This window comes from Podarcis tiliguerta (genome assembly GCF_965153285.1).
Source record: "Podarcis tiliguerta genome assembly, chromosome: Z".
NCBI lineage: Eukaryota > Metazoa > Chordata > Lepidosauria > Squamata > Lacertidae > Podarcis > Podarcis tiliguerta.
The window spans coordinates 46,191,436-46,219,375 of NC_139553.1; the positions used below are offsets into that span (position 1 = coordinate 46,191,436).

General features: G+C 47.6%; 1 protein-coding gene across 9 annotated transcripts; it reads right to left on the minus strand.

Annotated features, from left to right (window-relative positions):
- Positions 1-6: 6 nt before the first annotated feature.
- Positions 7-12,945, minus strand: NONO (non-POU domain containing octamer binding). 9 transcript variants are annotated; one of them, XM_083422481.1, is made up of 12 exons: positions 12,307-12,726; positions 8,595-8,816; positions 8,355-8,492; positions 6,637-6,857; positions 3,725-4,026; positions 3,000-3,095; positions 2,411-2,607; positions 2,234-2,318; positions 1,948-2,047; positions 1,737-1,779; positions 1,397-1,506; positions 7-935 (listed from the first exon to the last, which is right to left on the minus strand). In XM_083422481.1, exons 3-12 carry the CDS (start codon positions 8,482-8,484, stop codon positions 798-800), a joined length of 1,422 nt encoding a protein of 473 aa, XP_083278607.1. In that variant the 5' UTR covers positions 8,485-8,492; positions 8,595-8,816; positions 12,307-12,726; the 3' UTR covers positions 7-797. The 9 variants fall into 9 exon arrangements, with proteins under 9 accessions (XP_083278607.1, XP_083278613.1, XP_083278606.1 ...); XM_083422487.1 differs by having other exon boundaries at positions 6,637-6,830; positions 8,595-8,827; positions 12,307-12,679; XM_083422480.1 differs by having other exon boundaries at positions 8,595-8,827; positions 12,307-12,679.
- Between the last annotated feature and the right edge of the window lie 14,995 nt (positions 12,946-27,940).

Consider the following 27,940-nt stretch of genomic DNA (forward strand, 5'->3'; position numbering starts at 1 on the left):
AAGATGAAAAAGGCTTAAAATCCCTTTTAATAATGCATTCCTGTAACAATCTTCAGACAAACTCAACCTGTTAGTGGACGATTACAACTCAGGTTCACATAAAGAAAGTCTCATACTTCTACACAAGACAGGCAAAGTTAGGGTTATACGAACAGTTGCTTCAACTTGAGTCTTCAACAGGAAACTTTAATTTGTCCAATAGATTGTACTTTTCTACCAGTAAAAAAAATGTTTTGTTTTTTTAAATGGTACAACACATTGAATAAGTCATCTCCATATCACCACCACCACTAACCTGGCCCTCCTGGCTGCACCAGCGAGCTACAATAAAGGAAAAAATGGTCCAGAGGAGAAAAGTGAAAAGCTACAAGTTTATTCTTTAAAAAAACTAGTCCCCCGTCCCCCACATGATAAGCCGTTTGAAGCTACAGACATTTACAGACTCACAGGTCCTGCTCTACTGCTCTGGAAAAATATATCCAGAGAGCTGCATGAAGGCAGAACAGGCCTCCAATGGCAGCTGAGTTAGCTGGGGGCTGAACCTGTGTTGTGGTGCTTGGGAATGGGAGAGACATCAAGGTCCTAACCTGGCCTCTCACACTACACAGCTAGTGAAGCTTCCTGGGATCCATTTTCACATTGCATTTTGCAGGAATGCACCTTGTGGCATCGACTAAACCCTTTACAAATCTGGCTGGGTGCCCTTTTGCCATGGCCAGACCCCGGGTGCCCAAGGGAAGCCCCTAAGGGTTGTCCCGATGGAATGGGCAGGAGACTGGACATGCCTCCCTCCCCATTTAGTATCGGCGACGCTTGTTCGGGCCAAAGTCCCCCCCAGGAGCTCCTCTGTTGAATCCCGGTGTGTTTCCTCCCATGGTTCCAAGTCCTTCCATTGCAGCGCCCTGGCCAAAGCGATCAGCGGGTGGCGGTGGAGTCTGAAGGAAAGTGGAGGGAAAAGAAGCTTGGGTTAGAAACATCCCTCAAGACTGACTGCAACTGTACAGACCCCATGCAACCTCCACTTAGTATGCTCTTCCCTCCTCCACCAATAGCCATTATGGGGGAACCACCAGAGCCCAAGAGGGCTTAGGAAGAACACATTAAACTGTGCACCAAAGCAACAGCACCAGAGTTCTCTCTGACTTCCAATCCCTTTTCATTCTCTGTCACGTCTTTTTTGGCAAATGCACAGCTGCCAAGTTAGGAAAAGGGGGAACACACGGCTTAGCTTCTTTGCTTCTGTCCCCTGCCAAACCATTAGTTGAATCATGTAGCTAGCTGATTCAAATCAACTTACAAAGAGAGAAGATGCTCATGCAGATTCTTGCCTAGATCAAGGGTTTTGCAACCCACCCTCTCAGCCAAATCCTGCCTAATTGCACTTGGTTGACCTTACCATTCCCATGGCTCCATCAGGAATCATTGGCCCAGGACCAGCTGCAGGTGGTGGCCCTGCCGGAACACTGGTAGCTCCCATTGTCCCTCGGTTGTTCATGCCTATCGCACCTGAGGAAAAGCAAGGAGGCCTCTTGGTCTGTATACCCCTGAGGGTTAAGTGGCCACTGAAAGCTCAGCTCCCTTACTGCACATATTCCTGCTGGTGAATAGCACCTGTGGCCCACCCAGAGCTCAGCTACCTGCTGACTTAGGAACCTGCAGCCACCACATAGAACAGCTGATGAAGCACAACCCAACCCAAAACATTAACACGAGAGGAAAAACCACTTGCAGCTTACCTCCCATACCCATCTGTCCCATTCGCATATCTGGAGGCTCCCTCTGAAACAGACAGACAAGCTTGCTTCAGACAACATCCCGACACCTCCTTCTGGCAGGACACATGAAAGAAGCTTCTCTGTGCTACTGCCCAGGCCAGAAGGGGTTAGAAACTGTATAAACTGTAGAAGCTGACCCTCACCACCCCACCAGGTGAAGCAAGTCCCCTACCGCATCAGGGAAGGCCCCCTTAAATCCTTCTTGCCGCCTCATCATCTCTTCCTGCTGCCTCCTCATCTCTTCCTCACGGCGCCTGCGTTCCTCCTCTTGCCTGCAAGGAAGGCTTCCATATAGTCACACCAATTGGAGAGCTATCAAACAATTCAGACTTGCTTATGCACAAGCTACAGATGCTCTCAGACGCTTCTTGGCAACAGCCTTGCCCCTACAAAGTCCTACCAATTACCAGCACAAGTCAAGTAAATTCACAGACAGGTGTGACTGATTCCCTGCTCACCTGAGTTCCAGTTGTTTACGCTTCTGCACCTCCTGGTTGTGCAGCTCCTCCATTCTCCTGAGTTCTTCCTGGCGCCTCATTAAGTCTGGAAAAAACATCCACAGGGGTGACAGGTCAGGATGCCTGCACTACCTGCTCCCAGCAAACTGCAAAGGCCATCTCCATTCTGCTTCTCACCTTGCCTCATGAGCATGACCTGATGCTCATGACGAGCTGCCTCCATTTCCATCTCCAGCTTCTCCCGTGCTTCTTTGATGTTGCGATCCACTTGCTCTTGCTGCTGCTTTTCCATCTCAATCAGGGCCTTCCAACGCATAGCATACTCATACTCAAAGGAACCGGGCTGTGCAAAACGGGGAGGTTGCTCACGCTCCCTGCAACAGCAAGGTGGAAAAAATCCAGTCACTTAGGAAAAGGCAACTTGAGTTAGTGAGAGTCACAGGACTGGGGTCAAGGCAGAAAGTAAAGTTTACAGGCAAGCAGCTTGCATCATGAACGTTTCTGAGAATGGGAATCAAGCTCAGATAGCTACTAAGTTTGCTTTATGCATCCTACCACTATGCTTAGCAAAAGCCAACAAAACAAGGTGAAAAAACACTTGCATGCTACTTTATGTTGCATTTTTATGTTTCTGGAAGCCACGTTATAGAAATTGGCTTGAAAAGTAGTAATAAATCCATTTAATAACAATGGTATTTCCCATAAAAATGTAACTGTCCTCAGATGAGCTTCCCCTAAGAAGGCACCACTTCCATGGGCTACTTACTTGTGATATTGTTGGTTTTTGATGACAAGTTTTTCTGGCAGTCCCTCTTCATCATCATACTGATCCATGGGCTCCACAGTCACAGGTCGAGGGAACCTGTCAATGAAAATTGTATCCATCTAAATAAATGCCAACCTCTTTAAAGGCCAAAATCCAAGAGCTAGCAGCAGCCTTTGTACAGGCTTAGGCATGATCAGGGCCTTCCTTAGCCTAGTTACTAACACTCTTTCCCTGAAGCTGAATGCTGCTGCCTCCTGGGACCAATAAGGACTCCCAGGTGAAAAACAATGTTCAGAGTTAAGAAGCACTAAAGCAGCACAAAAGAGACCAGAGATTCTGCTGTGGCCAGCAATCCATAATACCTTTGATCCAGCCTTGCAAATAATGTTTGACTGGGCAAACCACCATGTGTCCTGTGGTGCTCAAAAAGCATCTCTTATAAAGGTATGAGCACCAAATGTAGAGCCCACAATTTTCTGGTTGTAGTTCTTGTTCTACCAGCCCTGTTCAACATAAGCAATGACTGGTGATGAGTAAAACTGCAATACTGTATTTCTTCATTTAGCTCTGTAGACACAGATAGAGAACATCACTTAAGATTCAGGCCCACTGAATAAATGCACTCTTTATTGCCCTCTACCGGTAAGACACACACACACACCGCCCTAAGTCAAAAGACCTGGTTTCTTTTATTGTACTTACAATAGTAAACTAGAATAACTTACGTGGTTAGCAAGAAGGAACCCTCACTACATCTGTCCAGGGCTTTTCTAGCAGCCGGCTTTCCAGAAAATTCTACAATGCCTTTCCCAGAAGGTCTGCCTCTGTCATCCACAATGACCACTGCCCTCTCCACTTGGCCAAACATTGAGAAGGCCTCCTCCAGAAGCTCATTGGACACAAACTGTGGCAGGTTCCTGACAGTCAGTGAGGCACTGTGGCATGCAAAGCGCACGCGCAACTGCTTCCCACGCAGGGGCATGTTGTCCAGCTCCACTTTCGCAATCTCAGCCAGAGTTCGAGTTTCCTGGAGACAAAAACACACGCACCACCCATTAAAGCCCACCACATCAGAATTATTTCAAGTGGGTAAATAATCCACCAGCTCACTGCTACTGGACCAAGAACCTCCCTGAAGAGACAAAGGGGTAGGCACTCCCTAACAAAGCACATATTACGGGAAAAACTATTTTATTCCCAAAGAGAGTGGAATGGAGAGTGTAGGGAGCCCAGCAAAGAGAACACTTTGGCATTACAAATAGCCAGGACTTGAGAGAATAGATGAAAATCAGGGAACTGATGAATGCATGACTCATGGGAGAGTAGATTCAAACTTGAGAAAAGGGAGCCCAAGATTTTCCAACTGGATCTTTTCATGTGTGACATTTAGGGCACACACTTGTAAGCTACTCTTAAAAATACAGCATTCCTAGCACCTCAACACTGGAGTAACAACAATTAGCAGAACATAGTCAGAAAGTACTATGTGGCATAGGATCTGGGATGCAAAATAAATTATACATCAGACTTTGGGAGGGACCCAAAATCAAGGACAAAGAAAAGGAAAGAAAACCAGATATAAAATTAATTATATCCACAATCCATTATTAGTTGTTGTTGTTGTACTTGTTACTATGGAGAGCAGTAACAGGCTCTTTTTTAAAAAATCTGCTTTGTTTACAAATAACTAGATGTTGCCACATAATCTCACGTGTAGATGAAGTTACTAAGAATTTCAAACGGCAGCATATTTCACAGGAGATTAAATCCACAGGCCTTCTAATATACAGAACCTTATTTTCTGAGTTAATTTTTTAGCAATTACTATGGACCAGATTTGATCATAAATCTTTATCCAACTCATCTAAATATTTTCTTTTCCTTACAATAACCATCCTGGCAGCCAGCAATATATATACATATACAGATAGACAGAATACACACACACACACACAATCAATTAAAATAATCCAAAGTCTTCATTTGGTCCATCCCGTATCCCCATGAGAGCTAATGAGGTACCAATTCACTACCTTTCCAAAAGCTGTCACTGAATGATATTCCCACCATAAGCAGAAATGCATGCCTTTATTTTTTTTGCAGCAGAAGTACTTTGGAGAGAAATTGGGGCTTATATACGATAAGCTCACTAGTGTACAATGCCATCTTAAAAATATCTTGAGAGTAGATTGTTGAATCCTTGCTGAAGTTGATTTTTTAGGCCTCTTGTTCCATATTCTTTCCCATTTTATAGGCTCAACATCATAATCAGAATCCTTTTTCTAACATTTTATAAACCTGTTAAAGGGACCCCTGACCATTAGGTCCAGTCGTGGCCAACTCTGGGGTTGCTGCGCTCATCTCGCTTTATTGGCTGAGGGAGCTGGTATACAGCTTCTGGGTCACGTGGCCAGCATGACTAAGCCACTTCTGGCGAACCAGAGCAGCGCACAGAAACGCCGTTTACCTTCCCGCCGGAGCGGTACCTATTTATCTACTTGCACTTTGACGTGCTTTCGAACTGCTAGGTTGGCAGGAGCAGGGACCAAGCAACGGGAGCTCACCCTGTCGCGGGGATTTGAACCGCCAACCTTCTGATCAGCAAGTCCTAGGCTCTGTGGTTTGACCCACAGCGCCACCTGCGTCCCATAAACCTGTTAGATCATGTCTAATTTTGTTAATATTTTATAAATGTGGATGATACGTCATTTTGCCTTAAATTTATTTGCAAAATCTGGTGTTTAAACTATATTGAACAGCAAGTTAAAAGAAAGAACTAATTCAGTTTACTATAGAGAACATATCTGCCCAAGTTCAAACCAGGAGTGAATATTTAATGTTTATGCAGTTGTACTGTTCATGCTTTATTTTAATGCTTCTAAATTATAAGGTTTTGATTAAATAAAATTACTGTAACAAGTACTTAAGACTAGGCCTTCTTCCTTCACTGAATTAGCCATTTTATTTTTTTACTTTTGTATTTTTTAAACAACTGATTTTAAAAATACAGAATATAAACCAGCTCATCATTGCCCTCCCACCTTGATATATTCCTTTGACACATTATGTATGATTGAAGATCAAGAGTTTGCACATCTCCTCTTCCTCAGTTCTAGAAATACCAGTCTGGAAGCACAGACTGAGAACATTAACAGGTCAGCTCTGCCAGCATTGTAAGTTCAAAAGTCTATGGACAGCAGCCACAAAGAAAGCTCTCAAGAGCTTCTTCATCTCTTTATGTGCACAGCTGGAAGTTCCATGTGCGAAACTCAGCTAGAACTGAGCAGCTAGGGATTCTGGAGCTACTAGGGAATCAACTAGCATAATCCATTAAGCTTGCATGCCATAATGGATCACTTCCCTAGGGAAGACATTCTGCTTTCTGCCAGTGAAACACAGGCCCCCCTGTAAGCAACTGGTTTTCTCACAATCCCCATAAAATTCCAGGACCAGAGGCATTAAGTATGATTCTGTAAGTCCTAACTCAGAAACATCATGCAAGAGTCTGCTTCCACAAAATAAAGTGCCACATGCAGCATTCACAGTGCACTGGCCATTCAAGCCCATGTGGCTAGCATTAAAAGCAGCACTGCTTTCGCCAAGCCATAGGAATCCTTAGCACACTATAGCCACTCACCAGCCTGATAAAGCCAAAGCCTTTGTCCTTATGAATGAAGACTTCTCCAGCCTTCCCATATTTTTCAAACAGCTTCCTCATCTCTTCTTCTGTGATATCAGGGGGCAGGTTCCCCACAAATAGGCGACTTCTCTGTGTGAAGGTCTTTTCGCCAGGTTTTCGGAAATTCTTCATGTCAATTGTCAGGCCTTCATCTGAGGGGAATAAGGTACAGAATCGCTCTACAAAATTGGGGGAACAAACGCTGAGTGTTAACACATTGAAGAGCACAAAGGTCAGAACATTCACCAAGTCTCCCAACACACATCCAGTCTTAACTATTTTAGCAGCAACTGCAGGTCAACACAAGTCGGAGGCCCTGGGAGTTGAAGAGTCAGCCCCATAGCAGCCTTTGCCCTGCGCAAATGAAAGATACTGACGGAAAATGCAAAGCCACCTGCAGGACAGCCAGAGCACTGCAAATGCTGGAAGGATAGGTCCAAAACAAAGATTTTTAGCAGCACTTACATGACAGTGCTGGTAGGAAGCTTTCCAGCACACAGCAGCAGATGGGAGAGTGGGGCTCCAAATACAGCCTGCAAATTTACAATCTGGAGGAAGCAACTCAAGATACAGTCAAATAGCAATGCCAGTTAGAACACATTACCCATTGTCTTAAAAGACTGATCAGAATCAAAGCCCAACGCCAGTCTTTCTGGGTGTTTGAAGGAGGCCACATATTGCTGTGATAGAAAAAGGACTCGAGCATTAAGAGGTGAGAAAGTGCTCAGTAGCCAGAGGAACTGCAGCAAATGAAGAAGCAAGCATCCAAGTCCAGTTGTAGAAAGAAAGCCGTAGTGTTCATTAAGTGCAGAAAGAAGCGAACCATCTTAGAAAGCAACTCAATCAGCCACAGAAGCATAAGCTAAGCCATGTCTCCATCCACCATTTAGCTATACCTATAATCTACAAAGCCCTGAACTCCTAGCAATTTAAAAACAATCATGCATTCTTAGGCCACTAGCAACCAAATCATTAAGTTATGCCAGCTTAGTTTGCAAGTCACATTAAGGATTTGAAGTATAAGCAATCCTCATGTGCTGAAGGGATTTGCTGTTAATGCTAATATTGGGAAAGGGGGCGATACACCCTTTAAGAGTCAATCCAACAGTAACCTCTGGTGACCTGAGGCAGACATGTTAAGCACCTATCTAAAGTCGCAAGAAATCACACCAGATCTGGTTGAAAAATTCCCACCTCATATATGCTTTCTGTGTCACTGAGCTTGTTCTCACCAGCCTAAGACTTTCAAACCAAGCTATGATTCAATCATGCAACTGACCAACAGTAGCTTTGAAAACAGTAGCTTCTGCAAGTACACAATGAACAGAATATTTTTGGAGCACACAGTGGTGACCAGGTCCAAAGGAAGACTAATACCTTGCACTGTCTATAGGAAATCTAACCATATGACTATGACATCTCCAAAGACACCAAAATGACTTGTATGGGTTTCTTCCACTGGCCACTCACAATCAGTTTGTGTGTAATTCCCTGGAGCCAGAGGGTCACTTCACACTTTATAAACAAGTAAAGGTGAAATAAAGTGCAATCACAAGCCTCTCATGTGGAAGAGAATTGGAACAGGTGCTGTGTTTTCCAACTGTATCTCAAATGAAGTGCTGCAAGAAAGGACACCACCTTCAGTGTGGATGTTACCCAAGGAAGCCGCCACTCACTTTGGTTGTTGGCCTGCTGTCCATTAGCTGGGGGAGGTTGTTGTTGCTGCTGTTGCTGTTGTTGGTGCTGATGCTGCTTCCTCGGAGTGTGGTTTTGCTTCTCCATAGCGAAGCCCTTGTTGCCCTGCATCTTCAAACCTGGAAGGGGGGAAGAATTAAATATAAGTACAATGAACCCACAACCACAGTGTCAAGCACACATTTTTCTTCCCACAAGATCAGGGGTTCAAATACCAGCACCTTCTGTTACAAATGATCTTTCCTGATGGAGTTGGAGGTTGGGGACTGTGTGTCTGGTACTTTGGAGAGCTGCTAACAAATCCAATCCAGTGGGTGGCAGCTTTGTTAGTTCACAAATGGAAGAAGCCTCAAAGCTCAGGGCAGAATATGTGCTTTGCTTGCAGAGCGGTCCACTTTTACTCCTTGGCTTCACCAGCTGAGAACTGCTCTCAAGTTATAGGGCTAGAAAGAGACTATGGGAAGTCAGTAATAAATAGTATTAATAATAAATTATTTATACCCTGCCCATCTGGCTGGGTTCCCCCAGCCACTTTGGGCGACTCCCAACAGAATATTAAAAACATGGTAAAACATCAAACATTAAAAACTTCCCTAAACAAGACTGCCTCAGGGGTCTTCTAAAAGTCTGATAGTTGTTTATTTCCTTGATATCTGATGGGAGGGCATTCCACAGGGCAGGTGCCACTACCGAGAAGGCCCTCTGCCTGGTTCTCTGTAATCTCACTTCTTGCAGTGAGGGAACCGCCAGAAGGCCATCGGAGTTGGACCTCAGTGTCCGGGCTGACCAATGGGGCTGGAGATGCTCCTTCTGGTATACTGGGCTGAGGCCGTTTAAGGCTTTAAATGTCAGCACCAACACTTTTGAATTGTGCTCAGAAACATACTGAGAGCCAAGGTAGGTCTTTCATGACCAGTGTTATATGCTCATGGCAGCCACTCCCAGTCACCAGTCTAGCTGCTGCATTCTGGATTAGTTGTAGTTTCCGGGTCACCTACAAAGGCAGCCCCACATAGAGCGCATTACAGTAGTCCAAGCAGGAAATAACCAGAGCATGCACCACTCTGGTGAGACAGTCTGCGGGCAGGTAGGGTCCCAGCCTGCATACCAGATGGAGCTGGTAGACAGCTGCCCTGGACACAGAATTGAATTGTGCCCCCACAGACAGCTGTGAGTCCAAAATGACTCCCAGGCTATGCACCTGGTCCTTCAGAGGCACAGTTACCCCGTTCAGGACTAGGGAGTCCTCCACAACTTCGCACCCCGTCCCCCAAAAACGGTACTTCTATCTTGTCAGGATTCAACCTCAATCTGTTAGCTGCCATCCATGCTCCAACTCCCTCCAGACACTCACACAGGATATTCACTAGCTTCACTGGTTCTGATTTAAGAGAGGTAGAGCTGGGTATCATTCACATACTGATGAACACCCAGCCCAAACCCCCTGATGATCCCTTCCAGTGGCTTCATATAGATATTAAAAAGCATGGGGGAGAGGATGGAACCCTGAGGCACCCCACAAGTGAGAGCCCACTCATCCCCCAACACCACTTTCTGGACACAGCCCAGGAGGTAGGAGCGGAGCCACTGTATAATAGTGCCCCCAGCTCCTCTAGACGGTTCAGAAGCATGCCATGGTTGATGGTATCAAAGGCCACTGAGAGATCCAGAAGAACTAGGAGACAGCTCATCGACCAGCATGACCAAGGCAGCTTCAGTCCCATGATGAGGCCTGAATCCTGGCTGGAAGGGACCCAAATGATCAGCATCCTCCAGGTGTGCCTGGAATTGTTCAGCAACCACCCGCTCAATCACCTTGCCCTAGAATGGAAGATTTGAGACTGGGTGATATTTGGCCATATTGGCTAGGCCCAAAGATGGTTTTATAAGAAGCGGTTTAATAACTGCCTCTTTCAGCGGGTCTGGGAAGGCTCCCTCACAGAGGGAAAAATTCACCACCCCACAGAGCCCATTGCCCAGCCCTTCCCGGCTCACTTTTATGAGCCAGGATGGGCAAGGATCAAGGAGCTAGGTGGTCAGTTTCACTCATCCAAGCAGCCTGTCCACATCCTTGGAGGTAACAGATTGGAGTTGATCCCATGCAACTTGACTAGACTGGAGTCTAGCACTCTCCCGCCCCAGCCCTGCTTCCACAGTGGAATCTACCTCTTTCTGAATCTGAGCGACTTTATCTGCAAAAAACTTTGCATAATCATTGCATGAGATCTTGGGGACCTTACCAGGCCCCAATGACGAAGGTGGTTCCGTTAGACTGTGAACCACCTGAGCCTCCTGCTGCTGTTTTCTGCAGATGCAATAGAGGCGGTGAAGAAGGTCCTCTTCGCTGATGCTATCGCCACTTGGTAGGCTCAATGCTGATCTCTAACCCGTGTTCGGTCTGATTCAGAATGAGTTTTCCGCTACCAGCACTCTAGCCGCCTCAGCGATTATTTCATCGCCCTCAGCTCTGGAGAAAACCACGAGGCTGTCTGGGCTCCATGCAATCGGAAAGAGGGAGCTTCACAGTCAATAGCCCTGGTTAACTCTGCATTCCAGCGGGCCACCAGGAAATCAGCTGGAAGGCCATCAACATGGGATAAAATATCCCCTATCACTCTCTGGAAACCATTTGGGTCCATTAAGTAGCGGGGTGGACTTTCCAAATTGGTCCCATCCAGCACTGAGCTAAGCAGGCCAACAGCTGCAGTCCAGAGAGCAGAAAACAGCAGCTTGGGTTGACTGGCCATATCTCAAGCAGGTCCAAGGTCACCTGAGTGGCACACAAGAAGAGCCCTGCTGGACCAGCATCCTATCTCTTTGCAGTGGAGAACGTGATACCTCTGGGAAGCTCATAGGGCAACAACCATCTCCCACTATTGTTCCCCAGCAACTGGCATCCAATAGGCATACTGCCTCTGGTCCTGGAAATAATACACAGCTCATTATTGCTAACGACCAATGCCACATATCTCCTCCTTTGCGAGTTTTCCCATTCTTCATCTGAAGCACCTACCTCAACAACCATCATAACATCTTAATACCAGCCAAATTCAGAGTTTCACTATACAGATATGTGAAGATGTCTTTCCTTTTGCGTGTGCTGAATCGTTTCACTGGGTGCTGCCAGGCCAGGCAACTTTTGCCAAAGCGATTCCCCTGCAGGTGGTTTCGAGCTACAACCACCCTCAGGTGTACTGACTCGCCTCCACGGGAGCAGCTGCCCGGAAACACTCAGGGGGGGCTCCAGGCTGACAAAGGCAGCGCTAGCAACACGAAGGAGCCAACAAACAAAAAGCCCTGCTCGGTCAGGCATCCCCCAGAAAGCCCCTGGACTTGGCCCAGGTCCCCTACTCCCCACACCGCCGCGCGCAAACAGCAACCCTCCAGCAAACTGGCTCCTTCATAAACACGCGGCCTCCGATTCCGGGAGGCGATGCCACTACTCCGCAGAAGCCTCAGGACGGGTCGCTGAACAAAGCCCCAAAATACATAATGAAAACAAGAAGCAGGCAAACGAATAGCCCTCCCCCTTCAATACACACACTCCGCCCCACCTTACTAGTATACTACTACCGCCGAAAGCTTTCCCGCCGGCCCCATCCGCCCCGAGAACCCAGAAAAGGCAGCAGATAGCCTGGCCCCACCACGGATCTCGCCCCCTCCTTCTCGCCGCAGCTTCCGCGGTCCAAAACCGGAGGTTGCGTCCCCTCGCCGCGCACGAGACTTCGCCGACGGACCTCCGCTCCTCGGAACCGGTCCCTCGGGTACTTGCCCGGCAACCGGGACAGGGAGGAGGCAGCGCCGACTTCTTCCAAACCCCTGAAGAGAGAGAGGTGGACGGGGCGAGAAGAGGGGCAAGGGGTCTTTTGGGGTGGGGGGCTCCCGGACCAGGCGTGAGGGGGAGGTAGGCCGCGCATGCGCTCGCTCACTCACTCGGTCGGTCGCTCGCTCCTGCCTTGCCCACGGCTGCTTCTTCCTTCACCTCAGGCGGCGGCGAAGAGGCCCAGCGGCGCTACAGAAGCCCCGGCCTAGATTTGCCCGCCTTAGCCGGCAGGTGCTTTTCTTCTCCTCCGCCCCCGCCTCGACCCTCAGCCGGACCCCGGCTCGCAAATGCCGCGCTTGCTTGCTCGCCGGCCGGCCAGCCAGGCAGCCTCGGCCTCCTCACCTCAGGAAAAGCCGCTGAGAGGAACGAGGGAGGAGGAAGAGGAAGGGGGTCCGCCAAAAAGAAGCGGGGGGAGGGGAAAAGGCGCGCGCGGCCGGAAACCGTTCACCCGTGCTTGCTGCGCTCGCCCCGCCCTCCGCCGCCGAACTGATTGGCCGACAGAGCTCCGGCGGGCTTGCGCTGAGTGGCCGCTGGCGACGCCGGTCGGAGGCGTTCGCATGAGCGGGGGCGGGCCATCGCAGGTCCTATTGGCCACGCTCCTCGCCCCCCCGCAGCCCGCGCAAACGGCAGCCAATGGTGGGCTGAGGGGTGTTTTAGGTTCCCCCCTCTCTGTGCCTCTTTCCCACAGCAAGGTTTGGGTGAGAGGCGAGAAAGGGACAAAGGGGGCAGGAAAAGGGGAGGCGGTGGGTGGCTGGAAATGAGGAGCGAGCGTCGTGACGGCGCCGCGGGGCCCTGCGCAGGCGCGGTAGAAAAAGGCGCTGTTCCTTAAAGCAGCAGTGCCGCGGATTTGGGTCCGTCTGCAGGGGGCGTTGGAGCGCGCTCTTGCGGTAAAGCCCCTGCCTTTTAAGCATGTTCAAATACGTACTGTGCATAAGCGTGGGCGGGTGGAACTCTTGTCCACATGATGCACAGGAGCAGCTGCAAAAATGTGCTGGGTTTGGCAATAGGATTGTGCGCACCGATCCTGTGCATTATTTTTTTCCACTTAAGAGGGAGGTAAGTGCGGTTTAAAAACTCAAAAATGCATAAAATAGTAGCAAGCAAAACAGTACCTCCGTCCAGTAATGGGTTTGGGAAGGTGATTTACAGCCCAATATTCATTGCATCTATGTCCCACTTTTTCCTCCAAAGATATCATGGTGGCTCACACCACTCTCAATTAATCCCAACAGCAACCCTGTGAGGTAGGTTAGGCTGAGTGGCCCAAGGCCATACCCAATGAGCTTTATGTTCAAGTGGGGATTCAGACCCTGGTCTCCCAGGTCCTGGTCCGTCACTCTAACCACTACCCCGCCCCGTCTCCCCTAGAACATAACAATGTATGCCTATACTTAACATCATATATGATACAAAAATTGGAACAGTTGCATAAATGCAGTTATAATAAAAAGGAATGCATAATTCAATATGGATGGATTCAGCTAACCTGGTTCGCCAGCAGAGAGCAGTGCAAGGGCTCCTGCATGACACGTTTTCCCACCTTAAAGTAATAATGCGTAAAATGCAGCAAGTGTTTATTTGGAAGTAAGGCATGTGTTCAGCCTGGCCTATTTCCAAGTTATTGTGTGGGGTTGCTATTGTACACTAGGGCATGTTTTTCACAAATCTCAAAATACGTTGTAGTTGGAAAGTTACTACAAATTATAAACAGAAAAAAGACATGGTAGAAACAAAAGCAAAAGTGACTGTACAGTAATAGTTCTGTTGGGTAGAGCATGGTGCTGATAACACCAAGGATGCAGATTCAGTCCCCCTACGAACAGCTACATATTCCTGCATTTTTAGGGGGTAGGACTAAATGATCCTCAGGGTCCCTTCCAACTCTACTATTTTATGAGTCTATGATTCTTTGCTTTGATAGTCAGCCTATATGTGAAGAGGGGAGTCTGCTTACCTAGACATTATTGAGAAAATGCCAAGAATGTTTGTGCTGGGAAAACATGGCCTTGTACTTCTGCCTGACAATTCTTCAGCTCTGATAATGCAGGCTGGCTTTTCTCTGAGAATGAGAGTTACTTTCTACACATGTGTAAAGCTAAGGTGAGGGAACATCTGTGTAATTTTTAGGCCTGTGAATCCCACTTTTGTGGGTTCCCCAGCGGCCGTTGTTGTTGAGACCAAATAAAGCAGTCTCAAACATCACAACCGATTGAAGAAAACCCATCCTGGGAAAAAGCCTAATTGAATACAGTGGGCTTACTTAATACAGTGGGCTTGCATAATAAATTAATATGCACATCGACTGATGTGATGAGGTGAGAAATGCAGATAATGAGTTTTCAGGAGGGAGGAAGAGGAGACAAGCTGTACTGGATTGTGAGTCCGCGGGTGGGAAGTGTGGGAAAAATCCATGAAGGCACAATTTTTAGTTGACTTTTATGTTGTTACTGTAGCACTATGCAATAATACAAACTTCTGGGTTAAGCTGAACTCTTCAGCAGGCCCAAGGGGAAAATAACATTTTGTGTATGTATACAATAATACTGTACTGTAATCCTGTGCATAGTTACTTGGAATTTGGCTTATTGATCTGCCTTATTTCCAGGGATCTGTGCCTAGGGGCACACTGCACAACTCACTAAGGATTTCAGTATTTTAGTGGCTTCAGAATATGGGATACCTTCCAGTCGTCTCCCCATTACACTAGAAAATACACTGAATTGTTACAAGCTAAAAACGGGAGTAAGAGCATCTGTAGCCATCATTTTTACAAGTACTTAAGATTGTGCTGTTGTCTCATTCTGCTTGATAAGCTTTAGTGTAGTATTAAGCTTGTATATGCTTCCCCCCCCCCCAAATGCCTATTAAAGGTATGTATGCATTCATTCATTCATTTCCCTATTGGTTGGTTGGTTGTAAGATGCTTTCCATTGCCTTGGATAAGATAAACTCACCAACAAATAATAATAATAATAATAATAGGTTGCTGGGGCTCACTCTCTTCTCAACTTCGTGACAGCCATCACTTCTGAAGGAGAAGGGACAGGCATAATTTGAACCCAGGGCCACCAGTGCTAGGTGGAAGTAACCAGCCCGTTGGATTCCAGCAGGACGTGGCCTTACCTCTCCACCCCAGTTTGCAAAGAATAGCCAGACCCCTCCAGCGAGTCATTCATTATGTTAAATAAGCCCATGGATAGCGTATTTGCCTCGATCATTATACCTTTGCAACAGTCCCACCAGCACTGGCACCACCAGCACTCCTGAAGCCTGATGACCAACTGCAGTGCCCAGAGCAACTGCAGTGCTCTGTCCTGGCCCCCGTTGGAAGATGCAATACCTGGGCTCCCAACACTTTTATTGCCAAAGGCTTGGATGCATAGGTCAGTGGGATACACGAGCAGCCAGGTGGCAAGCATTCAGATGGACAGGTGCAGCACAGGCGAAGCACATGGTGAGGTGTCTAGAAGCCCCCAGCACTTGACATTTCCCCAAAGTCCCTTTCTGAAGATCACAGTTGTTTACGTGGTGGTTGTTCTGAGCCACAGGAGCGGGAAAGCAAGCTGGCACCCCTTTCAGCAGATCTGTTTTCACCAGAGCAGCCTCTGTATCCTTGGTGATGGAGGCAGGCTCCACACGGCCAGCTCACTGTCTGCTTTGTCCCCAGGCACCTTCCTGGAGGGGGAAGGCTCTTAGCCAGTCATGTACATTTCCTGTAACCCAGTGTTTGGGGTGTCCAGTAGCACTGAGGTGGGCTACTCCCATGACTGTCCACTTGGCCCCTCCCTTAGACGTGGATCAGTGTCTTCCAGACTGCTTGGAGAATTTGCAGCGACCACTTGTTATACACATTAGCAACTTAACATACATATGAAATTCCCCTTAACATACATATGTAATTATGCTTCCTTTCCCCACAGATGTGCAAACACAAAGAATTGTTCAATAAATCTGTATACCGAGTATGTGAGTTGTGTATGTGTGTGCATGTGACAGAGTGATGGAGATTGATAATATTTATACAATCAACTCAATATTCAAAACCTGGTCACCCTTTTAGTTACCAAATATCATTCCATCCTATTTTCCTATACAAATTAATTATAGGTTAGTACCAATCAATAGCATCACATATAATCAAGCAGATTACAATGATAACATATATATAACTCGATCCCTGGGATCCAGTCCCTCCCAGTTCTGTTCTCATCCCAGTTCTCCTCCCGCTCTGGCCAGTCCTACCAAGAGGTCTCCACGGGACTCATGACATCACCCCCTTGTCCAGATGTCCCCTGCAAGTCTCCCTCTCTCTGCAGGGCACAAACCTGGGTAGTGTGTCTGGAGGTCTTGGGCTGCCCAGATGACAAGACCCCCCTTTCGCCCTCGATTATGAGGTCCAAAGGAAAGCAGAGCAAGATGTTTGACACCAGCTGGGCTGCAGGAGTAGCCAGAAGGAGGCCTACAAGGCGCCATCCAATCCAAATTAGGGACTCCACACTGGATTTACTCCTTGGGTTACTCCTTGGCCTTTTCTTCTCCTGAATATATCCCACAAGACAGTGGAGGTTTAGGGTCAGAGTTTTTCTTCTCCAAGATCTTCTACCTTCCCAGGTGGTTGAGCCCCATCTACCCCTCGCTTCCCTCTATGTGCAGAAACTGCCTTCTTGACCACTGGGCCTGCTATTGGACTTGTCCGTTCACTCAGCTGGAGCCTGTTTTCGCTTGCAGGGTTAGTCCCTAGCTCACCAAGGGCTTGAGATCCATTGGCTCCCCTCACCTGGTTTAGCCAGCGATCAAAGCTATTCCAAGGGTGTGGCCGCTGTTGCATGCTGACAACTTATCACAGCCCCAGAGCTGAGTGCGGGGGGGGGGGGGGGACGACCAAAGGTGGGCAAACTACCCTGGAAGCAGTACAATGTGTCCCCCACCAGAGATACTGCCCTTGCCCTAACACTCCATACACCCCACACAACTCCTAAGACTTGAGCTTCTCTGGATAGCAACCATAAAATGAAGAGTTGTCGGCACATCGTCCGGCAGCTGCCATAACTTGTATTGTCTTTGGGCCCTAGCCCTTCCAATGAATTATTTTTATTGTTAAGATTTATTAATTTTACCTGCTCAGCACCCCAAGACCGGTTACAACAGTTGAAACACAATACTATGTTTAACACAACTTAAAATCACAAGAATAATTTGGCTGGTTGGTTGGCATCTGTCTATCTCAGGAGACAATGTAAGAGTGCCCCATTGGGATTGAAGTCCAACTGCTGCCCAGCCCCAAGAGGTACCTTTCAAAGGTGCCTGATGTGAACTGAGGTCCGTTGTCCAAGACGAGGACATCAGGACACTCATGAGTTGCAAACAGGCTCCGCAGCATCCGGATGACGGCTTCGGTAGTGGTGGAGGGCATCAGGGCCTCCTCCAGCCATTTGGAATAGGCGTCCACCACTACCATAAAGGTCCGGCCGTGAAAAGGGCCGGCAAGATCGATGTGCACCCTCGACCAGGGTGCCTTGGGTATCTCCCAGGTATTACGCTTAGCTGCCGGCGGTGCAGGTCTTGACTCTTGGCATGCTTGCCAGGAGGCAACCCATGAAGTGATGGCATCATCCATGTTAGGCCACCAGACGTAACACCGAGCCAACACCTTCATTTTGAAGATCCCCTTCATTTTGAAGATCCGATGTGCAGAGCCTCGAGGACGCATTGGCAGACTCTTTGGGGAACCACAACTCGGTCTCCCCACAGTAGGCAGCCAGGATGAACCGAGAGCTCGTGCTGTCTGGTTGCAGACAGCTGGAACTCTGGTGCGAAAGTCTGCACGTGGCAATAGTGAATGACAGAAGGCAGGGAGCACTTCACACGGGCAGAAGAAGCTGGAGCTCATATGCCACCAGATTGACTTGAGCCTCCACTGGGAAAGGTTTGACCCTGCATGCATCAAATCAAATATCTTTAATACGGTCAGTGACCAGAAAGCAATTTATAAAAATATGACATTAAAAGTAGTATTGTGCTACAAATGACAGTAGAAATATGGCCAATTCACAGAATTGGTACTTATATTTATGACCAAGTTTCGACTTTTAAGGTTTTAAAATTCAATTCAGGTGTCACTACTGTTTATTATAATTTCTTCGATGTTTGCAATTTGAACTCCGTTGTTGACATCATTGCTCGTCTTATTCTTGTTGCAATGTAACAGTACTTTGCCACGGACCTGTTAATTTCGGGCTCTTTGTCAGCTAAGAGGTGTCTGATATAGGTGTCGTCTGTACTACGAGGTATTTTCCTCAGAATCGGTTCGATCAGCTCTTTTCTTGAGTCTCGATATAATGGGCAGTATAAGATGACATGCCCAATGGTTTCGATTTCGTTGTTGTTACAGGGACATAACATGCATCTAATTTGTAGCAGGGTGGGGGACAAGTGCTCAAAGTGCCCCATGTTCCTCAAGTGCAAAGTGCCTTTAATCAGGTACCCTGAGGCTTAGCCCCTCTCCCAAATTCTGGGTCCCTACTCATGAGACAGTGTGCAGGAGAGGAAGAAGTGAAGCAAACTGAGGGTATATCATCTTCAGTTTTATTTTCTGCTGCTGTGCAATTGCCCAAGAGTTACATCCTGTGCTCTTTCAGAACAGTGTAGGTGGGGCTGGCAGGTGAGTCTGGGTCTGATTTCTGAGGATTGGACCCTCCCCACCGACTTCCATTGTGTGCTTTGATCTACACCGAGATCCTTCTTTGCTGGTGGAATTTACAACAGGTGACCAAGCTGAACAGGCATAGGAGCCAGTTCCCTAACTCCCAGCCACTCTGGGCGGCTTCCAACACAATTAAAAACATTGGCCAAACTGTGGGAGGCAGTGGAAGACAGAAGTGCCTGGCGTGCTCTGGTCCATGGGGTCACGAAGAGTCAGACACGACTAAATGACTAAACGACAACAACACACAGGACAATCTTGCCTTAGGAACCGATTCAGAGACGTGAAGCGGTTATTTTGATAGTAGGTCGGTTGCTACCTTTTGTTGCACACATACAAAGATGCTGGTGAGTATAAAATTAGAATCATAGAATCTTAGAGTTGGATGGGACTCAAGGGTCATCTAGTCCAACCCCCAGCATTGCAGGTATCTCAGCTAAAGCCTCCAAGGCCATGCAACCTCTGCTTTAAAAACTCCAAAGAAGGAGAGTCCATCACCTCTAATGTGAGTCTGTTCCACTGCCAAACAGCTCTTGCTGTCAGGAAGTTTATCCTAATAAATCAAATTTTATTAATTTGATTTATTACCAGCTGCCACCATACGGTCCCAGGGCAGGTCACAACAATTTAAAATGCAACATGGGGGAAAACCCCACTAATTTAAAACAAATTAGTCTTCCACTGCCTCCCGCAGTTTGGTCAAACTCATGCTGGTAGCTTCGAGAACACTGTCCCACCATCTCATCCTCTGTCCTCCCCTTCTCCTTGATCTTTCCCAACATCAGGGTCTTTTCCAGGGAGTCTTCTCTTCTCATGAGGTGGCCAAAGTATTGGAGCCTCAGCTTCAGGATCTGTCCTTCCAGTGAGCACTCAGGGCTGATTTCCTTCAGAATGGAGAGGTTTGATTTTCTTGAAGTCCATGGGACTCTCAAGAGTCTCCTCCAGCACCAGAATTCAAAAGCGTCAATTCTTCGGCGATCAGCCTTCTTTATGGTCCAGCTCTCACTTCCATACATCACTACTGGGAAAACCATAGTTTTAACTATACGGACCTTTGTTGGCAAGGTGATGTCTCTGCTTTTTAAGACGCTGTCTAGGTTTGCCATCGCCTCTCTCCCAAGGAGCCTCTCCATTTCTTCCCCTTCTATTTGCCAGGAGGTGATGGGCCCAGTGGCCATGATCTTCATTTTTTTTGATGTTGAGATTCAGACCATATTTTGCACTCTCCTCTTTCACCCTCATTAAAAGGTTCTTTATTTCCTCCTCAATTTCTGCCATCAAGGTTGTCTCATCTGCATATCTGAGGTTGTTGATATTTCTTCCGGCAATCTTAATTCCGGCTAGGGATTCATCCAGCCCAGCCTTTCGCATGATGAATTCTGCATATAAGTTAAATAAGCAGGGAGACCCCTTCATGGATCACTGCCTTGCCGTGGCGAAGGGGCTTGAAGAACTCAGAGAAGCTATGAACTATGCCGAGCAGGGCACCCAAGATGAACAGGTCATAGTGGAGAGTTTCGACCAAACGTGATCCACCTGGAGCAGGAATCGGCAAGCCACTCCAGTATCCCTGCCAAGAAAACTCCATGGACAAAGACAACAGGCATATAAAAGTTATGACGCTGGAAGATGAGCCCCTCAGGTCGGAAGGCGTCCAACATGCTACTGGGGAAGAGTGGAGGACAAGTACAAGTAGATCCAGAGCTGATGAAGCGGCTGGGCCAAAGCCGAAAGGACACTCAGTTGCGGATATGCATGGAAGCGAAAGGAAAGTCCAATGCTGTAAAGAAAAATATTGTATAGGAACCTGGAACGTAAGAACCATGAACCTGGGTAAGTTGGATGTGGTCAAAAATGAGATGGCAAGAATAAATATTGACATTCTGGGCATCAGTGAACTAAAATGGACGGGAATGGGCGAATTCAGTTCGGATGACTATCATATCTACTACTGTGGGCAAGAAACCCGCAAAAGAAATGGAGTGGCCCTCATAGTCAACAAAAGAGTGGTGAAAGCTGTACTGGGATGCAATCTCAAAAATGATAGAATGATCTCGATACGAATCCAAGGCAGACCTTTTAACATAACAATAATCCAAGTTTATGCACCAACTACTGGTGCTGAAGAAACTGAAATTGACCAATTCTATGAAGACTTACAACACCTTATAGAAGTGACACCAAAGAAGGATGTTCTTCTCATTATAGGGGATTGGAATGCTAAAGTAGGGAATCAAGAGATAAAAGGAACAACTGGCAAATTTGGTCTTGGAATTCAAAACGAAGCAGGGCAAAGGCTAATAGAGTTCTGTCAAGAGAACAAGCTGGTCATCACTAACACTCTTTTCCAACAACACAAGAGACGACTCTACACATGGACATCACCAGATGGGCAGCATCGAAATCAGATTGATTATATTCTCTGCAGCCAAAGATGGAGAAGCTCTATACAGTCAGCAAAACAAGACCTGGAGCTGACTGTGGCTCAGATCATCAGCTTCTTATAGCAAAATTCAAGCTTAAACTGAAGAAAGTAGGAAAAACCACTGGGCCGGTAAGATACAATCTAAACCAAATCCCTTATGAATACACAGTGGAAGTGAGGAACAGGTTTACGGATATAGATTTGCTGGACAGAGTGCCTGAAGAACTATGGATGGAGGCTCGAAACATTATACAGGAGGCAGCAACGAAAACCATCCCAATGAAAAGGAAATGCAAGAAAGCAAAGTGGCTGTCCAATGAGGCCTTACAAATAGCGGGGGAGAGAAGGCAAGCAAAATGCGAGGGAGATAGAGAAAGATACAGGAAATTGAATGCAGAATTCTAAAAAATGGCAAGGAGAGACAAGAAGGCCTTCTTAAATGAGCACTGCAAAGAAATAGAGGAAAACAACAGAATGGGAAGAACCAGAGATCTGTTCAAGAAAATTGGAGATATGAAAGGAACATTTCGTTCAAAGATTACCATAATAAAGGACAAAAGTGGTAAGGACCTAACAGAAGCAGAAGACATCAAGAAGAGGTGGCAAGAATACACAGAGGAATTATACCAGAAAGATATGGATGCCTCGTACACCCCAGGTAGTGTGGTTGCTGACCTTGAGCCAGACATCCTGGAGAGTGAAGTCAAATGGGCCTTAGAAAGCATTACAAATAACAAGGCCAGTGGAAGTGATGGTATTCCAGCTGAACTATTTAAAATTTTAAAAGATGATGCTGTTAAGGTGCTACACTCAATATGCCAGCAAGTTTGGAAAACTCAGCAGTGGCCAGAGGATTGGAGAAGGTCAGTCTACATCCCAATCCCAAAGAAGGGCAGTGCTAAAGAATGCTCCAACTACCGCACAATTGCACTCATTTCACACGCTAGCAAGGTTATGCTTACAATTCTTCAAGGAAGGCTCAAGCAGTATGTGGACCGAGAACTCCCAGAAGTGCAAGCTGGATTTAGAAGAGGCAGAGGAACCAGAGACCAAATTGCAAACATGCGTTGGATTATGGAGAAAGCTAGAGAGTTCCAGAAAGACATCTACTTCTGCTTCATTGACTATGCAAAAGCCTTTGACTGTGTCGACCACAGCAAACTATGGCAAGTTCTTAAAGAAATGGGAGTGCCTGATCACCTCATCTGTCTCCTGAGAAATCTCTATGTGGGACAAGAAGCTACAGTTAGAACTGGATATGGAACAACTGATTGGTTCAAAATTGGGAAAGGAGTACGACAAGGCTGTATTTTGTCTCCCTGCTTATTTAACTTATATGCAGAATTCATCATGCGAAAGGCTGGGCTGGATGAATCCCTAGCCGGAATTAAGATTGCTGGAAGAAATATCAACAACCTCAGATATGCAGATGACACAACCTTGATGGCAGAAAGTGAGGAGGAATTAAAAAACCTTTTATTGAGGGTGAAAGAGGAGAGCGCAAAATATGGTCTGAAGCTCAACATCAAAAAAACGAAGATCATGGCCACTGGTCCCATCACCTCCTGGCAAATAGAAGGGGAGGAAATGGAGGCAGTGAGAGATTTTACTTTCTTGGGCTCCATGATCACTGCAGATGGTGACAGCAGCCACGAAATTAAGAGACGCCTGCTTCTTGGGAGGAAAGCAATGACAAACCTAGACAGCATTTTAAAAAGTAGAGACATCACCTTGCCAACAAAGGTCCGTATAGTAAAAGCTACGGTTTTCCCAGTAGTGATGTATGGAAGTGAGAGCTGGACCATAAAGAAGGCTGATCGTCGAAGAATTGACGCTTTTGAATTATGGTGCTGGAGGAAACTCTTGAGAGTCCCATGGATTGCAAGAAGATCAAATGCATCCATTCTTAAGGAAATCAGCCCTGAGTGCTCACTGGAAGGACAGATCGTGAAGCTGAGGCTCCAATACTTTGGCCACCTCATGAGAAGAGAAGACTCACTGGAAAAGACCCTGATGTTGGGAAAGATGGAGGGCACAAGGAGAAGGGGACGACAGAGGACGAGATGGTTAGACAGTGTTCTCGAAGCTACAAACATGAATCTGACCAAACTGCGGGTGGCAGTGGAAGACAGGAGTGCCTGGCGTGCTCTGGTCCATGGGGTCACGAAGAGTCAGACACGACTGAACGACTAAACAACAACAACAACAAAGCAGGGAGACAATATACAGCCTTGTCGTGCTCCTTTTCCAATTTTGAACCAATCAGTTGTTCCATATCCAGATTGTCCTGTTTGGGCACCAAATCAGGTTCAGCAATATCAGTTGCTTTGAGTGGGAGAGCCCAGAAGGGGTGCCCTCCTCTTGCTCCCTTGCTTCAGCCCAGGATACATGTGTGCCAGTCTGACATGTGTTTCCCTCCCTCAGTAGCCAAAAATGCCATCCCTTTTCCAAAGGGCCCCAGACTAAATTCCTGCCTGGGAAATGGAACATTTTGCCTTCTGCTGACTTGCAGACTCTGCTGGGACCTAATTTATTGCACCTTCCCCGCCATGGAGCTCAAGGTGATGTGCATGGTTATACCCCACAACAAACCTGTGGTCAGGCTGAAAGGCAGTGACTGGCTGGCCTAAGGTCACCCAGTCAGCTTCATGGCTGAGTTGGGATTTGAACCCTGATCTCCCAGGTCCTAGTCTAACACTCTAACCTTGTGGTTTTCAAACTTCTTTTCTTGACTGCATCAACAGTTGTATACTGTCTAGATCAAGAGAAGTAATAGTACCACTCTATTCTACCTTGGTGTCATGAACTGGCAGGACAGTGGGAAGAGGATCCTGGTGAGGAGTGTAACCGTGACTGGGACCCACTGGGGCAAGCTGGGGATGGGAATGGAGAAGTTGGGGTCATGGGAAGTACACACAGGGTGATGGAGATGGGGGTCATTGTGCAGGGACCAGAAGATCAGGACCCTTCATCAGAGCCAGAGAGGCCCCTGTCTCCACAATCAAAGCGGGCTCTGAGACACAGGGAGCAGTGGGAGGTTATGCTCCGGGAGGCTGAGGCAGGCAAGAGCCCATAGCCCAGGTGGGCTTTCCTCAGCTATAGTAGGCTCAGAACAGGTGAGGGTCACCTACCTCATCCAGCCCAGATGCTTCAGTCAACATGCAAGGTATAAAAAGGAAGTGTAGCTGAGGTTCTGGGTCTGCTCCGCTGCTGATGTTGATGGACCTTGGCTTGGATGCTCCAGGACCTCTACGGCGCTGTTCTTTGGGTTTGACTCTGGACTGCGTTTTCTGACTGCTGGACTTTGGACTTCGCTTACGTGGATTGACCCTCAGACTGTGTTTCCTGACTGTTAAACTTTGGACTTTACATACAGTACATGCCAGCGGGACTTGCTGCCAGGTAGGCTGAGCGTACAGGACATTTGGTCAGACCACACCTGGAATACTGTGTCAAGCTCTGGACATCACAATTTAAGGATGTTGACAAGCTGGAATGTGTGCAGAGGAGGGCAACCAAGATGATTGTGGGTCTGGAAACCAATCCTTATGAGGAACAGTTGAGGGAGCTGGGCATGTTTACCCTGGAAAAGAGACAGCAGATAGGATAGCCGTCTTCAAATATCTAAAAGAATGTCACATGGAAGATGGAGCAAACTTATTTTCTCCTGCTCCACAGAGTATGACCCGAACCAATGGCTTCAAGTTACAAGAAAAAATCTGACTAAACACCAGGAAGAATTTTTTGGCAATAAGAACTGTTTGACAGTGGAACGTACTTCCCTAGGAGGTGGAGGACTCTTCTTCCTTGGAGGTCTTTAAGCAGATGTTGGGTGGCCATCTGTCATGGATGCTTTAGCTGAGATTCCTGCATTGCAGGAGGCTGGACTGGATGACATTTGGAGTCCCTTCCAACCCAAAAATTCTGTGCTTCTCCTGCCACAACAGTGTGGCGCCCCACAGCTCTAACCACTACACCACACTGGTTCTCAAATAGGATACAGATTAAAACTAAGTCAGTCTAATGCAGGGGTCAGCAAACTTTTCCAGCAGGGGGCCAGTCCATTGTCCCTCAGACCTTGTGGGGGGTGGACTATATTTTGAAAAAAATAATGAACAAATTTCTATGTCCCACAAATAACCCAGAGATGCATTTTTTTAAAAAAGCACACATTCTGCTCATGTAAAAACACACTGATTCCCGGACTGTATGCGGGCTGGATTGAGAAGGCGATTGGGCCGGATTTGGCCCCCGGGCTTTAGTTTGCCTTGTTGTTGTTTAGTCGTGTCCGACTCTTCGTGACCCCATGGACCATAGCACGCCAGGCACTCCTGTCTTCCACTGCCTCCCGCTGTTTGGTCAAACTCATGCTGGTAGCTTCGAAAACACTGTCCAACCATCTCATCCTCTGTCGTCCCCTTCTCCTTGTGCCTTCCACCTTTCCCAACATCAGGGTCTTTTCCAGGGAGTCTTCTCTTCTCATGAGGTGGCCAAAGTATTGGAGCCTCAGCTTCAGTGAGCACTCAGGGCTGATTTCCTTAAGAATGGAGAGGTTTGATCTTCTTGCCGTCCATGGGACTCTCAAGAGTCTCCTCCAGCACCATTAGTTTGCCTACCCATGGTCTAATGAACTTTCCCAGCCTGCTCTGGAGATGTTGGGGATTGAACCTGGGACCTTCTGCATGCAAAGCACGTGCTATACTGCCCAGCTATGGCTCTACTCACATCCACTTCCTGCTTCACAACCTTGTGATGCTGGGGAATCTCTTATTGGACCCAAAGGCTGCATTCTTTTCTGGGCAGCCTTCCAAGGGCCACATGCCAGTGGCAGGCAGGGTCAGAGGTAAACATGAGTGGAGCCATGGGTTATTGTTATTTTCCTCTGAACAGGATGGTTTTTATTCACCCAACTTTCTGGTCTTTTGTTATGAGAAGCCAAAAGCATAATTAGCATCAATGGCACACTCCAGTCAGGCCAAAACATGCAGGGTGCGAATCAGGGGCCATAGAGGAGTGTGGCCTGGGAAGAGGTCCAAGGGTCATAGAGCGAGGCCTGAATGGCCACATTTGGCCCCTGGACCTCCTCACTCCTGGCCTCCTTTATCCTATTTAACTGATCCCATCCTTGTAAATGATGCCCCTATTTTCCCAGCCTGCCCCATCTCATTCACCCACCCTCTAGGCATCACACAACAGTACAGGTGGTCTGTTTGGGAACATCCAGGGAGATATTGCTGCTTGCAGGTGCAGCTTCCAAAATGCGGCACCATCAAGGGCCACACATAGTGAAATGCCCCTCCAGGGTCTCTTCCATGCATTGGGCCTTCATTCCCATTGTTGTCAGGAATGTTATTACAACACCATGACAAGCAATTGCTATTCTACTTTTCCATTGGTTTCCCCCTCACTTTCCTTACTGCAAAAAGCTAAGGAGTTTGAAAATGGTTATTGAAGCAGGTTTGTTGCGCTGAAGTGTCTAATCCATTTCAACTGTGCGATGTGACTTTCCACGTATGCCACTGAACCCTAAGTGAAAAACAGAATCATTCTGGAAGTGCCCAGGGTGGGGGGGTTGGCCACTACAGTGCCAGGTCTCTGTTTAATGCAGGTATGTTAAATTTTCTCCAGGCCTCTTGAGAGCCCCCTCTCCCCTCCCCCGGCAACCGTTTTAGCAGAGCCGTGGGCTTGCCAGAGCTCTAACAAGGCCTCACTGCAATTCAAAAGGCAGTTTGCGTAGCTCTGGAATGTTGCCGCCAAGAATCCACAGTGCCATTTTTCCATGTTTGTTGCAGCATTTCCCCACATCTATGCATCTGCGCATGCTGCAACCAGGAGCCTGCTCCCTTTCCAGTGTGCGTTGGAGGCTGGCGGTTGAAAACAAACCTCTCCGGAGAAAGCAGCAGCAGCAGGAAATGCACGCCTGGAGGCCATCGCAACAGGAGGCAGGAGAGGCCCCAGCAAGGAGAAAACCTGGAAGCAGAGGGGAGGGGTGTTGAGGAATGCATGGGAGGCGGGGGTGGAGGTGGGGGGTAGAGACAGCCATTGTGGAGCTTTCAGTTCTGCGTGCTTGTGGCATTTCTCCTCTCTCCTTCTCCCCGCTGCAGCCCCTTGAGAATAGGTAGCATGCCTCTCTCATGTATCCTGCACCCAGAATTGTGAAAGCTGCAGCAGGGAGCAAGAGGCACACTTCTGGAGGGGTGAAGCTCCTGCTGATGAAAAATGATGTGCACGTGCAAGTGATTTGTGTTGTGTGCACCCTTGGTCTGGCTGCTGCTGCTGCTGCTGCTGTTTAAACAGAGGCAGGATTCTGTTGCAAGCAAGAGTTGGCCCTTGGCCATGTGGTCCTTCCCACACCAGGAAAAGGAGTCTTCCCAGCTCTGCGGAGACACCTTGAACCCTCTGGCGCGCCACGTTCGAAACAATTCTGTCCTCCACAGCGTCATAACATCCTCTGGAGCGGCTGCCAAGTCCTTTCGGCAGCCAAATCCCATCTGGCTTGTGTGCATGAGATAGCTTGAAAATGGGCGTAGCCAACTTGGAGAGCAGGACTCCCACCCATTACCTTAGACTGGTCCTGTAAAAGGGTGCGTGAATGCCAGTCAGTCTGCCCAAAGAG

What these genes read in the sequence shown, in the direction of transcription:
- NONO (XM_083422483.1), bottom strand. Translation starts at nt 8,484, where the DNA reads ATGCAGGGCAACAAGGGCTTCGCTATGGAGAAGCAAAACCACACTCCG. An exon ending in GGGACAGATGGGTATGGGAG is followed by an intron (nt 1,507 to 1,736) that starts GTAAGCTGCAAG and finishes GCTTTTCCTCAG; the next exon opens with GTGCGATAGGCATGAACAAC. An exon ending in CTGATGGAGCCATGGGAATG is followed by an intron (nt 936 to 1,396) that starts GTAAGGTCAACC and finishes ACTTTCCTTCAG; the next exon opens with ACTCCACCGCCACCCGCTGA.